The sequence below is a fragment of the Nanorana parkeri genome, unplaced genomic scaffold (genome assembly GCF_000935625.1).
Source record: "Nanorana parkeri isolate BGI_ZX_2015 unplaced genomic scaffold, ASM93562v1 scaffold250, whole genome shotgun sequence".
Classification (NCBI taxonomy): domain Eukaryota; kingdom Metazoa; phylum Chordata; class Amphibia; order Anura; family Dicroglossidae; genus Nanorana; species Nanorana parkeri.
In genome coordinates, this window is record NW_017306518.1 from 880,655 (window position 1) to 895,490 (window position 14,836).

At 39.6% G+C, this 14,836-nt stretch overlaps 1 protein-coding gene across 1 annotated transcript in view; it reads right to left on the minus strand.

Annotated features, from left to right (window-relative positions):
- Positions 1-617: 617 nt before the first annotated feature.
- Positions 618-14,836, minus strand: part of POC1B (POC1 centriolar protein B) — a 69,177-nt gene continuing 54,958 nt past the window's right edge. The window contains exons 11-12 of the mRNA XM_018556723.1: positions 3,802-3,987; positions 618-745 (exon numbers count right to left, since the gene is read on the minus strand). Coding sequence (XP_018412225.1) covers positions 641-745; positions 3,802-3,987 — 291 coding nt within the window. The 3' untranslated portion in view covers positions 618-640. The remainder of the gene's footprint in view (positions 746-3,801; positions 3,988-14,836) is intronic.

Sequence of the window (14,836 nt, forward strand, 5' to 3'; positions counted from 1 at the left end):
ACGAGAATTATGATAATCTAAAAATATCCTCGACTTATGATTTAAAGGCAGTGTCTTCTGAATGTACATGATTTCTCATTAAATGACATGCAATCCCATCATTAAAAAAAAAAAAAAAAGTTCCAACTCCCAGGTACTCACTTACATTGTACCTGTGATTTGCCAATGCAGAGCAAAGCAACATATTCACTTCAATGCCTCCTTTTCCACAAAGTAACTCTCCCTCCCTTCTACTGGTCAGCCACAGCCTGCCATAGAACTTGACACTTACACAGGGATTCCTTTCTCCTTCTCAAAGTTAAGTATGCAGCTTGGAGGTCAGATACTTCAGTGATCCCTTTGCTTTGCCCTGCATAGCAGCCTATCAGAATCAATCTTGCAGTCGTCTGACTACCGCAGTGGATCTTTATACGATAGATGTGTTAATGTACCTTTGTTCTACAACTCAGTTGTGCATCATTTTTCAGATTACCTTTTCTATTCAACCTCGGCAGCACTGCTAAAAATAAAAGACACATACCCAGTCTAAATTTCATTGAAAAAAGGCTGGCACAAAACTAAAATATAAATAATAAATAGATTCAATATTTAATTCAAAGTGTAGGAGCTTGAGACCGTGTGATGAGCAATTTGATCTACTTCACTCAGTGTCTGAAACTTCTGATGGGATTTTCTGCTGATTTTCTAGGCATTCTTTCAGTTTATCTTCTGTCAGAGTCAGTCGATGCTCCAAGATGGAAACAGTCTGAAAAACAAAGCATATGACATTATTTCTTGCAAACGTATCACTAAGGAGGGGAGGGGGGGGGTTCTTGTCTGGGAATTTAGCCTTTTTCCTCTATTCCTTACACTCTGCATCCTTTAGCAGTGCAACTAACCTGAAAAGGAAATGTAATATTCAGTATGCAAATGCTAAAAAAAGAACATACAACACTTAATTCAAATAAAACACAGTTATAAAAAAAAAAAAAAAAGTGTGTGTGTGTGTATATGAGTAAATAAGAGTAGCTGTACCCCTGTATATTGTGCACTCCGAGGATAGCATCTAAAAGGTTCATGAATGAGTCGCAGCTTACCAAAGTTTGCCTTTTTGAAGTTTAGCGTTCTTGTCAAACCAACATGGTCCTCTTTTCTGTATCCTACTGTAAACATAATCACCTGTGCTCACTGTTATCCACGTTTTCCTGAGTTGCCATGTCTGAACACAGCTCTATGTTGTTTAAAATGATTAGATCTAATATTGCAGTCATCCTAGTTGGGATTTCCACTAGGGATGTTCAGATACCCAGTACCGTACCTGGTACAAGTACAGATACTTTTCCAGCTCTAAGACTAAACTAGAGAAAAACTCAGAAGATAGGAGGCAGCTGTCATTTTTAAGGAGCACAAGGAGCTCCTGGGATATGCGCATCCCTGTTTTTATGTATGTACGTACGTACGTACGTACGTACGTACGTACGTACGTACACATACACACAAATAATATATAATTTATTTATTAGGGATGCACCAATACCATTTCTTGCAGACCAAGTACCGCTACTTGCCCTCACAGACACATGATTTCAGGACAGTGGAGAAGCGCCAGGGCCCTGTCACAGCTGCAACTGCTGCGACCCTGGTAGCTCTCATGAAAATGCAAAGCATCAGCACTGGTATCTGAAAATCCCTAATTTCCTCCATTTGTTCATGAGACTGTCCCACAATAAGTTCAACAAACGGCAAGCCTTGGTTGAGTGTGTGGTTCCTTTTGTCCAGTCAATGTCCGGATAATTGAAGTTCCCCATTATAAGAACATTTCGAAATCTGTGAGAGGAGTAGAGTCTCCTCTTCCTCCTTTATGTTTACTATTAGCCTCAGTCTTATTTAGTTCAAACCACAAAGTCTTTATCCCTACCATGTGCTTCTCTGCTCACAATGCATCTCAGGAGAATTTCTCATTCAATGTGTCATTACAATAAAATGGAAAAGGGAAGTATTTTAGCATTATGGAGCATTTAAAATAACCAGCTAGGCCTGAAATAAGGGAGTGCATTCATTGTAATTGTGCAAGCTACAAGGATGTCATCCTCATTCTTCCTTCACTAAGCACTCGTTCACACCTGAACGTTTTGTAGCGCGTTCTACGCTCGACAAACGCTCTACAAAACGCTCAAAAATATCAATCCCATTGTATTCAATGGTCTCGTTCCCACCTTGGCGTATTTCCGCCCGTCCCTAACCCGCTACAAAACGGCCCATGCCTGAAAAGGTCCAGGTACTACTTTGGGCCGTTTTGTTGCGCGTTTCCATTGGGATACAGCCAAGAAGCCTTCGGAAACGCGCGACGGTCGCGCAACTTTTTACCGCGAATCGCGGTAAAAAACGCGCGACAGACGCGCATATGCAATACGTCTAGGTGTGAACGAGACCTAAGGATGTGGCTGTAAGCTTGATCCAAGTCAGTGACACACCACACTAAAGGGTCTAATGGGTAATGATTCCACAAACTAGTCACAAAAATGTCATGCAATATCTACATTTTTTTTAAAATTTGACTTAATATTTATATACAGACACCTAAGAAAAGAGGTATGGATAAGATTGAGAGCTCTTATGGTGACAGCTGCATATATTCCTGACCTGACATATTCCCTTTTCTTCTGACAACTTGAAGATAAAAACTGTAAACTTTCTATGAGTGAGGGAGCATGCGATTCCATGACCATGTAACACTGATGATTGGCCACTCAGGCATCCAAAGCTGTTACATGGGGACAGCTTCTACTCCTATTTATGCTCATTGGTTAATGGAGTAGCAAATGAGTTAAGATAATGCAAGTATAAGCTGCTATGGGGTGGCATTAAAGTAAACCTGAGCTTTGCCCTGTATGAGCAAAGAAAAGGTTCACTTTAAAACTTTGTCCACAAAGGTAGTTTGTTACGGGTGAGCCTAGATGTCTCCAATTCATACATTATCAGTGAAAACGTCAAAATATGTGAGTGACTACTTCATACTGAGAAAACCAGCCTTCGGAGTTTAGGGCTGGAGTAGTGATGTCATTCAAATGATCTTAGAGCATACAGAAGAATGGATGCACTAAAACAGGGGTAGCCAAACACTGGTCCTCCAGCTGTGGTGAAACTACAAATCCCAAGATGCATCTCTCTGCAGGAGGCATGCCTATGAGAATGTTGCAATGCCTCATGGGATTTGTAGTTCCACCACAGCTGGAGGACCAGTGTTTGGCTACCTTTGCACTAAAATATATGTAAAGTACAATTTTAATAAAATACAGGGCTCTGTATAGAAGAGCCCCTGCAATGTGCAGATATGCAGTTATAGTAGACAAAGCTTCCTTAGCTGCTGGGATGCATTTTATTTTGTATTATATCCTGCTATTTAGCTTGCTGACACTAGCATATTGTATGTGACTTTTAGTATCTATCTTGTGCTCATAATTACAGGTTCATGGAAGTACTTTCAAGGCCAGTGTTTTGTATGGGAGTGGGTTTCGGACAGTAAATGCTGCTGTGTAAAGACTGGGCATATGGAATGTAGAAACCTTGTACACAGCAACCCATTACATTCACACTTACAGATATCACAGTAGACACTTCCTACAGCTAGAAGAATCAACAGCTCATACTTGGTGTATGAATGAGTACCACAATGGTGTGTACATACCAGTTAATTTTATATTTTTCTTACAGCACAGAGATAATCTGTACAAAAATATGTCAAAAAGGGAAACGCTTGTATTAGAACGACAGGCGTGACAAATCCCATCTGCCTATCTAAGGAGTAACAGATACACTCACCTGAGTCAACACATTTAGTTGATCTAGTATGTGCTCCAAAGTGCTAGTCAGTGAAGGGTGGGGAACTAATTGTTCATCTGTCAGAGGCCTTACTGTGTGGCCTTGTTTCTTCATGCTGGCACTTGGTAATGATAAAGGCATATGAGGCACGGCTTCACTTCTTGGATGATTGTTCCAATCTTGTTCCTGTATATAGATTCAGAAATAATAAAAGACATGGTAAATGTAAAAGTTATTTTGTAAGTCTTGTAAATGTACCAGTGCTAATGCTGTGCAGGAATGTAGCCATCTAGAAGCTGTGTTATTTACAGTCAGGCTGATCAGCAACTGATAGCAATGCATTTATAATGCAGATTGCAATGTGTCACACTGTGTGCTTTACATTTTATGGTAAATATATTCTGTTTCTTGTACAATTGTACAGTAAGTTTACAAATGCATGTCTATCATCAGGCAACAAAAATATACAAACCAAAAAGAATTTGTTACTGCATTTCTCATATAATTAAACTGCACAAGGTTTCTCACGCTAACTATGGAACATAAAATTGCAAATAAAACATTTACACGTATGGAAATTGCAATAGTGGGGCAAAAAATTGTGTGGGGGTATATTGTAGCCTTAAAGTGACACTAAACTCAGGAGTAAAATCTTAAAAATAATTCAAGTACCTTAACTATTCACATAAATGTAGCTTATCTGTGCATTACTCAGCTGTATCCACAAATCATCTCTGAATTCGTACTTACACTTTCCTTCCTTCTGGAGGGTGGATACTTTTGTTCCCTATGGTCCCTGTGTGTTGTAAAGTAGCCACCGCTCCAAGCTCACTCCTGTGATGGACTACAATCTCAATACAAATTAGTAAACTAAACATGAGATATAATCCATCACAGGAGTGAGCTTGGAGCGGTGACTACTTTACAACACACACAGGGACCATGGGGAACAAAAGTAGTCACCCTCCAGAAGGAAGGACAGTGTCAGCACCAATGATTTGAGGATCTACAGCTGAGTGATGCACAAATAAGATACATTTTTGTTAACTACTTCAGGACTGCCCACCATCAAAAAAAACACCCTGTCCTGAAGTAGTTATACTAAGAAAATTTGGGGTATTTTAGTTTTTTGCAGTTTCAGGGGCGAATGTAATTTAAGGCTTGACATGTTTGGTATCGGTTTACCCGACATGACCCCATCTTTTATATTTTACCAAAAAATTGGGTATTATATTCAGTTTCTGTGCATTAAATTTCATTTTAGTGTATTTTATCCTAAAAATACCGGTTTGCTAAACATTTGCACAAATACTGTGTGACATAAAAAATTACAACTAGCATTTTTTGTATTCTACAGGGCCTCGGCTTTCAGAAAATATGTAATTTTTTGGGGGGGATCTGAAGCTGTTTTCTAGCCAAAAATTCAGATTTTATCATGTGTGTGTCAATATTAACAAAGTGCTCTGGACAGCAAGTGGTTATTAGTTAAAAGGTACTTGAATGCATTTTTAAGATTTAACTCCAGAGTTTAGTGCCACTTTAATTAATAAATTATCATTATAAGTGTAAACAAATTATCTTATTAATGGGACAAAGCCACCATTTATTGTTTTTACTACTTTGTTATTAAGGAGCCCCAACATGGAGTATTTTAAAGTACAACTCCAGCTTTAATTTACCAGTGCCACCACCACTATGCCTAAATCTGCCAAACAACCTTAGAAAATGTGGCAGACTAGCTTATAGTATTACCAAAAAGGTAAATAGGAATAGATTGCAATTGATTACTGTGATCTTTGTATGTTTTTGGTGGAGTTTGTTAGCAGTGGATACCAAGCTTAACTACATACAGTATGTCCTAATTTGTTTAAACTATTTTGCTTACATAATATTTCCAGAAATAAGAAATGGATACTTCATTTTAGTATGAAAATAACAGAGTAATATATTAAACTTGGAGCACTAGACTCCTGCAAGGCAAGGCAGTTTTATGTTGGAAATATTTAAAGGCCCTCGAGCAAAGCAAGTGATATGATAATTACATATCCTGCTTATTGATAATCAGGTTCTTTCATGCTTACAACAGTTGGATGACATTATGCCCCGAAGCTATCAATCCGGTATCTGTTCTTTTATATCAGCGCATACAAAGGGGTCAAACAGTGTTTTAGCAGTGTCTGGAATTTGTCATAATCCACAGTCCATTGTACCTTTCAATCTCTTTTAAGTAGCTTCATGTGTCAGACCTGTCAGCAGGCTGTGGAGGCCATGACACATGAAGTATTAGGTTTCGTAGTACTGCTATGTGCAGTCTGGTCATTGTATTTTAATACTGCACATCTATTTAAATTATTGCTTATAATATCTATTTATCAAATCTGAAGGTATTATTTGTTATTGGGCTGGGGATGGGGGTGGGAGTTGAAATCAACATGCATTTGCCATACATTGCAATATGTCATACAGGTGTAATACTAGCAAATGTCAATAAAAACACATGACACAATGTATTACCTGGGATTTTTTTTGTAATTTTCCCATTTTATGTGCTTCTTGTTTCATATTTACTGTATTTAATATATAGCTTTCAAACCTCTCTCTCTAGTGCATATTCGCAAATGTGGCTAACATTCCTGTTAAGAGACTGCATACATTAGATCAGGGGTAGGCAACCTTGGCACTCCAGCTGTTGTGGAACTACAAGTCCCATTAGGCACTACAAGTCTGACAGCCACAGGCATGAATCCCAGGGGCAGAGGAATGATGGAATATGTAGTTTCACCACAGCTTGAGTGCCAATTATGCCTACCCCTGCATTAGATCATCTAGCCACATAGGTAGCCATTTGTTTTCCATGAGTCTGAGTCTGATCACAGTCCTGGGCAACCTGGCTAATCAATGCAACAGGTGTGTGTTTATTAATATATATATATATTTATTTATATTAGGGGTGCATTTTTGCTAGTACTCGTGCAAATGCCCTAATACTAAGCGTCGGTATCTTCGCTTTAGATTTTTAAACTGAAGCCGGTGCTGTAAATAGGCCCCACTGTTCGCAGGAAGGCTGCCGAGCTCCCCAGCAAGGTCCTGCCAGTCTTCCTGTGAATCACAGTGCTGGCCACAAATCTCCTCCTTACTGTGGAACTATGCTGCCCGAGAGACCGACTGGGACCCCTGGTGAAATCACGCACAGCACTCCTGACACCCAGCACAGCCACCTGAGATCCTCCTCTGGAGACATCAGGCCAGCACCCATGACAAGTACAGAGTATGTAGCTTCACATTATTCTGTATTGATGTATAATGTATTGCTGAGATTTGTAGTCCCTCTACAGCTTGCAATCAGTGGCAGTACTACCAGGGGGGTGGTGTTTGCGGCTGGGACTGTGCCCTGGTGCTTCACCGCTGTCCTAAAATCATTAGTCTGTATGGTTATAGAACAACTGTCACAACAAAAAAAAGGAAGAGTATTGGTAATAGGTATCGGTGAGCACTTGGCCAGTATTTTGTACAGGTCAGCTTTATAGCATCTCATGCTATAATAGAGGAAAGCAATAATGGGACACTGCAGTCACCAACATACAGAGGGTTGGAAGTAATACAAAAAGTGTCTGTTGTTTAATTCAGGTTATCACTAGCTTTAATTAGCTAACATGCATTTTAAAGTGTGGTAGCTCTGAAATTCTCAACTGAATGCATTACTCAAACAGAAGCACGGTCTTGCATATATGGTAAATTACGTTTGTACTAGATGCTCTACAAACAATGAAAGCAACAGTGTAGTTTGATAGCAGGCACCACAAGCCGTCTGCTCCTACCTCGACTGTGCTCCCCTGCTATGTCTATGTAGAATGAAAGCATTATATGGCAGTACTGCCAGGCCATCGGGTGTAAATAATTAATCCTGGTTATAGCCAAACTACAAAATTCAGGGCAACCAATAAGGCTGCTGATGGGCAACCTGAAGATAAGAGCTCTCCCCTGCACATTGCAAATGTCATAAATACTTTACTTTGTACATTGCCTGCCAAAAAAAAGTCACCACCTGGATTTAGCAAAGCAAATAGGCCAGAGCCTTCTGTTGGATAATAGGTTTATGTTCAGGAAAGTTGTGTGCCCAAAAAATGAGGTCAGCTGCCTACCCTGAATATAGTGAAAGACCAGGTTGTTCCATAGATGTCAGGATTCATTGGGCTGAAATTGTGAGAGTGGTTCAGGGAGCACGAGACACCATTTTCCCACATGGATTGGTCACCAGAGTCCAGACCTTAATCTCATTGAGAATGTTTGGGATGTGCTGGAGAAGATTTTACACAGTGGTCTGACTCTCCCATCATATCTACAAGATCTTGGTGAAATATGAATGCAACTCTGGATGGAAATAAATGTTGTGACATTGCATAATCTTATCGAAACGATGCCACAGTGATTGCGTGTCATAATCAAAGCTATAAGTTGTCCAAGGAAATATTAGAGTATGTGACTTTTTTTGGGACAGGCAGTGTATTATGACAAAAGACTGGATATTTAGTACTTAGAAGGTACTCAAACATCCTATAAAGAGTTTAAACGGATAGCATCTCTCTGAACACAGAGAATGTCTCAAGAATTAAGTTCTTATTTTTCTTATCAGAAGACCACATTATTACATGAAATGACACATCAATGGAGGAAGTACACTATGTCATATGATAAAAAGTCTGAGGAAACATCAGATACGATCATAAAATACATGTGCATACACACTTACAAAATGTGCTACCCAAAAAAAACCAAACCACTAGATCTTTGTCATGGGTGTAATCTATACTCCTGACTTCACAGTTTTTGATCCTGTAAAACCCCACCGATACTCACAGCATGGTGAAGACATTACTGACAAAACTTCCACCAATACTTTTTTTAAAGTTCAAATAGAGTGTAAAAGGGTTAAAATCTCCATCAGGTTTTACTGCTGTATATGGGCCCATCAGGATGGATTTCCGATCATTCTCTTTCCCACTGACAGTGGTCACTAAGACAGGAACGGAGGGGAAATCGCTCCAACAGTAACACAAACAATATAAACCCATTTCTTTGTGTATAAGGATTAGAACCTCTTTCAAGTTTTACTGCTAAATATTCCTGCTGTTGTGATGGATTTCCCCTCACTTTCTTTCCCAATGACAGTGGTCACTATGACAGAAAGGAAAATCGCTCCAACAGTAAACACAAACAATATAAACCCATTTATTTTAGTGTATAAGAATTAGAACCTCTCTCAGGTTTTACTCCTGTACATTTTCACATTGGGATGGTGAAATTCCTTTCTCAATGGCAGTGGTCACTAAGACAGGAGGGGAAATCCTCACTGAAAACAAAACAGTATAAGGATTAAAAACTCTTTTAGGATTTAACTGCTGTTTGCAGCAGACCTGCGCTAAAGCAGCCAATCCACAGGGTTGGTAAACATGACTAAACTGAACATTAGGACCCAGTAGTTGGCAGCACAGCATGTAGCAATGTTACACCTAAAATGGTTAATAGGTTAAGAGGAACCAGTGCTTTGTGGACCTGTATACTTTATTTACTATATTGTATTAATCAAGAACCCTATGATGAAGAAGGCCTAAGTGCAGCCACCAGTGGCTGATAGAAAAAGAAAACAAAAACAATTGAAGCTTCTCCAAGTCCTCAACCTGTAATAAGTAGATGGGTATAAACTAGCCCCTGAGAAAACTGCAGAGCCTGCAAGTTGTCTCATTAATTCAATGTACTACTGTTAGGGTGCTGATTGGATGGCTTTCCTGCCCTAATTACATGCCTTTTACTGGCATCATGTTCAAAGATGGACTTTTTCTATTTGTAAATGGCTAATAGACAGAGCTCATAGCAAAAAATCCCATAGAAATTGTTGCACATTTCCAGTATTAGCTCCTCTAGGCATATTCCGTTAAACTCCTGCCATATAAGATGTCTGTTCGGAAGTCTCTTCCTAAGCACTGTAGTACTGGCCAAAGGTTCAATGTTGTTCAGACAAGTGGTGGAGAGGAAACTCAGGGTATGCTTCCTCCTGCCTGCAAAAGACTGACATCATCATCTAAAAAAGGTGCCCATACACTCTTCGATTACCATTCGGAAATTGTCCACGAATGGTCTTTCGAACAATAATCGATCAGCTGATGGGAACCAAACAATTTTTTTTTACAGTACTCCTGGACGAATTTCCTCGTAGGGTGAGACTGGAAAACTTTTTTCATATAGTGTAAAAAAAATAATCAAAAAATAGAGGGATTAGTGGTGTTTTCATACGGAAAAAAAAAATCACAACATGATCACTGCACATGCGCAAACAAAAATCCGTTCTGTCGATCAACGAAATTCGGTTAGTATTGTTAATGAACGATTATTGAAAGCGACATAAATCTGTGCATGATGGGGTATTTGAGCTAGAATCGAAAGAGGCACGGCAGCAACGAAAATTCCTGAACGCAAATCGCAGAGTGTATGGCCAGTCTAGTCAAAGTCACTGGGCTGGAGTGCATGTAATAAAAGGTGCTAATTAGGCATGTCTCTTATTTGGACCAAGCCCCCATGTCAAACCTTTTTTGTAGAATACAACAAGACACCCATTCATCATATTATTCCTGGAAAAAAGGTGCACAGGTATGTAAACTACACCTGCATGAAATAGATTATGCAAAACCACCTCAATTTTGTTTCTCTTTTTTTGGAGGGGGGAATCCCCCCAACAGAGCATATACAACAGCAATAATAATAATAATAAATAATATAGCATTCTATCACAAATGCTCTTCTTAAGCCACAGATAAAGACAGTTCCATTGACAAGAAGTAAAAACTTGGTGAGAGCCTAAGAGACACTATGACTACAAAGAACTTATTTACCAGTTAACATGGGAAACAAGTTTTTGCATTTGCTACACAACAGTACACCACATCCTGGATGTGCAATAGTGTCATTCCAGACCACATCCCCTTACTATTAGTCAGTTCTGCCACAGAGATAACAAGACTGTTGCGCTTCCTCTCAGAATAAAATAACCAGTGCTAAAATAGTCATTAGGCTCTAAGCTATTTCATGTTACAACACGCAAGCTAGCTGATCATACCAACAATTAAACAGGATGTGTACTATAAAAGACTCTAGTCTTTTTCACATATACAGGTGAAACTCGAATAATTAGAATATCATGCAAAAGTTCATTTATTTCACTAATGCAACTTAAAAGGTGAAACTAATATATGAGATAGACTCATTACATGCAAAGCAAGATAGTTCAAGCCGTGATGTCATAATTGTGATGATTATGACTTACAGCTCATGAAAACCCCAAATCCACAATCTCAGAAAATGAGAATATTACATGCAATCAATAAAACAAGGATTGTACATAGAACAATATCGGACTTCTGAAAAGTATAAGCATGCATATGTACTCAGTACTTGGTTTGGGCCACTTTTGCAGCAATTACTGCCTCAATGCGGCGTGGCATGGAAACTATCAGCCTGTGGCACTGCTGAGGTGTTATGGAAGACCAGGATGCTTCAATAGCGGCCTTCAGCTCTTCTGCATTGTTCGGTCTCATGTCTCTCATCTTTCTCTTGGAAATGCCCCATAGATTCTGTATGGGGTTCAGGTCAGGGGAGTTTGCTGGGCAATCAAGCACAGTAGTCCCACGGTCATTGAACCAGGTTTTGGTGCTTTTGGCAGTGTGGCCAAGTGCCAAGTCCTGCTGGAAAATGAAGTCAGCATCCCTATAGAGCTCGTCTGCGTAAGGAAGCATGAAGTGCTCCAAAATCTCCTGGTAGACGGCTGCATTGACCCTGGACTTAATGAAGCACAGTGGACCAACACCAGCAGATGACATGGCTCCCCAAATCAACACAGACTGTGGAAACTTCACACTGGACTTCAAGCATCTTGCAGTGTGTGCCTCTCCATTCTTCCTCCATACTCTGGGTCCTTGGTTTCCAAATGAGATGCAAAATTTGCTCTCATCAGAAAAGAGGACTTTGGACCACTGAGCAACAGACCAGGTCTGTTTTTCTTTAGCCCAGGTAAGACGCTTCTGACGTTGTTTGTTGTTCAGGAGTGGCTTGACAAGAGGAATACGACATTTGAAGCCCATGTCCAGGATCCGTCTGTGTGTGGTGGCTCTTGATGCACTGACTCCAGCCTCAGTCCACTCCTTGTGAAAGTCCACAACACTTTTGAATGGCCTTTTCCTGACAATACTCTCCAGGCTGCGGTCATCCCTGCTGCTTGTGCACCTTTTTCTTCCACACAACTTTCTATTAATGTGCATTGATTAACAGCACTTTGGGAACATCCAACTTCTTTTGCAATTACCTTTTGAGGCTTTCCCTCCTTATGGAGGGTGTCAATGATGGTTTTCTGCACAACTGTCAGGTCAGCAGTCTTTCCCATGATTGTGATTCCTACTGAACCAGACTGAGAGACCATTTAAAGGCTCAGGAACCCTTTGCAGGTGTTATGGCTTAATTAGCTGATTAGAGTGGGACACTTTGAGCCTAGAATATTGCACCTTTTCACAATATTCTAATTTTCTGAGATTGTGGATTTGGGGTTTTCATGAGCTGTAAGTTATAATCATCACAATTATGACAAATCACGGCTTGAACTATCTTGCTTTGCATGTAATGAGTCTATCTCATATATTAGTTTCACCTATTAAGTTGCATTAGTGAAATAAATGAACTTTTGCACGATATTCTAATTATTCGAGTTTCACCTGTACGTTTATGTGATCATCCTAATGTGAAATAACTCATCTACATCATTTAATATTTTCTAAAATGTTTTTTGAATATAAGTTGTGAACATATCTGTTCAAGAGAGCTTTTACATTTGCAGATTACATGTACATGCTTCACAGGGCAGCAAAACAATTGCACTTTACTGTTTTTACCTCTGTGGAAAAGCAATGACAATAACATTTCATTGAGAATATAGACTCCAGACAGTTTCTGATTTTATATTGACAATTTTTCAGGAAGGATGTATAAAGCACTGCCTACACACAGACTTATAACATCATATAAATGTGTAGAAAAAAAAAAACACGAAAATGTCTTCCAGGTAAACGTGGTGAATTATAAGGCTAGCATGGACGGCGCATCCCCCCACTGGTCCATTGTATGCCGACAGTGGTGGCTATGTCGCTGTTAGAATACACAAACAGTGATTGCTGACAGTTTAATGGCAGTGATCACTGTTCAGCTAAGATTTTTCAGATTGGCTCCTTCAACAATAGTCAACAGTGCCCGACTGAGCCACACTCTGGTTGAATATGAATATCGACCAGTGTATGGACATCTTGAGTACATCCCAAAAACAGGTCAGTATTATGGTGGTGCTGCATTATTATATTTGCAGGGTACCTCGCCACAACCTACTGTGTCTGGATCCAGTCAAATGACCCTTCAAACAAAGGGCCAAAACAGTAAGCATTTATGAGTTTGCATTACATCATATGATAGCGTGGCTTTCATTTAATGTCCTTTTTCCCATTTATCATTCTTGCCATTAGGCTACTATGTTTAGAAAGACTTTGAGAGGGTGTCCTTTAAATTCTTTTTGAGGGCCTAATGTGATATGATCGTAAGAGCTGGCCATGTCTACACTTTTACTACATGGTCCGCTTTAACAGGGGATATTCAAAACCACTTTATAGAATAGAGCCCAATGTTCTTATTTCAAAAATCAGACATAAAAAACGAAAACAAAAAAACAACTTTATTATCTGTGAATTTAAAGCTTATCCCCATTAGGGAAACAGTAGCTGAATACCCGACTGAAATACAAAATGTATGAACTGCCTTACCTGTTAAAAGATGTGTAGTGCTGTTCAGCCAGTTTGTGCCATAAAGCATAGCCGCATCAGTGACTTTTCTCCACTGTAGTTGAGCTGCAGCTGAACTGCCCTCTGAATAATTAAATACAGCAACCTGTTTAGTTCATCACCCAGCTCTGTTCTCCAACCAGCGCGCTCCTATCTCGTACAGGTAGAATTGACTTTACAATGCATTAGAGCTTGATTGGTTTTCCACTATGAGCCTGCTGAAATGGTTCGTTTCCTCCCCCAATGTTAATTAAAGCACTTACCTTAAATTATGTATCTTAATCCAATCTTCTATGCTGTAGTTTTCAGCCTTCTCTCCAGCGCTGCTGTGGGTCTCCGATCCAGCGCTGACTCCTCTGTCGTTGCTGGTACTTCCTGTCCCACGGTGTCTGCATGCGGGTGCACGCGTCCGTAGACTTACCTTGTGTCTCTCCTCGTCTCCCAGCCGAAAATCCGAACTGCGCATGTGCCCGCCCCAAGATGCTTTGCGGCCGTCTGAGAATTTTCAGATTTTCAGACGGGAGCGCGCGGGGAAGACACAGGTAAGTATTAACCTCTGTTGAAGTGTTTTTTTTTTAAACGTGTTGCATATATCTACTGCTTGCTAGCAGTAGATACATGCAAAACAACGTGAGGGTTTAGAAACCCTTTAAAAAGGTACTTGGACTAGCTGTATTTCAACAATTAACTGGATTGAATAGAGATATTTTTTATCTGCCTGGTGTTTAGACTTAACCAATGAAATACAATGTAGAGTATGTACTGCGGATTCTGTTGAATTAATTATTGGAGAATTTAGTAGTCATTTAATCCAGCCTAGGAACCAGACAAAAAATGTATGATATATAAATATGACTGTAATTCCTGATGCCCACATCCTTTTGACTCCTGGGGCCTAAAGATCTAATACACAGCGAAGATAAACTGAATATTGCCTATAGGGCCATTTTGGTTTTTTACTTGTCACTTTAGTATCTCTCCATGTGTAAACTACATAACCTTAGGATAAAAATAAAAAAAAGAGTAAACTGAATATCAAGCTTGCATTACTTAAAAAGACAATCAGTGTGGACAGAAGTGATTTAAATATTTTTAGTTACACCGAAGTGTTATAGTCAAAAGCATATTGGCACAATTTGGAGGATTTTTATAGCACAATGTAGGTCTGT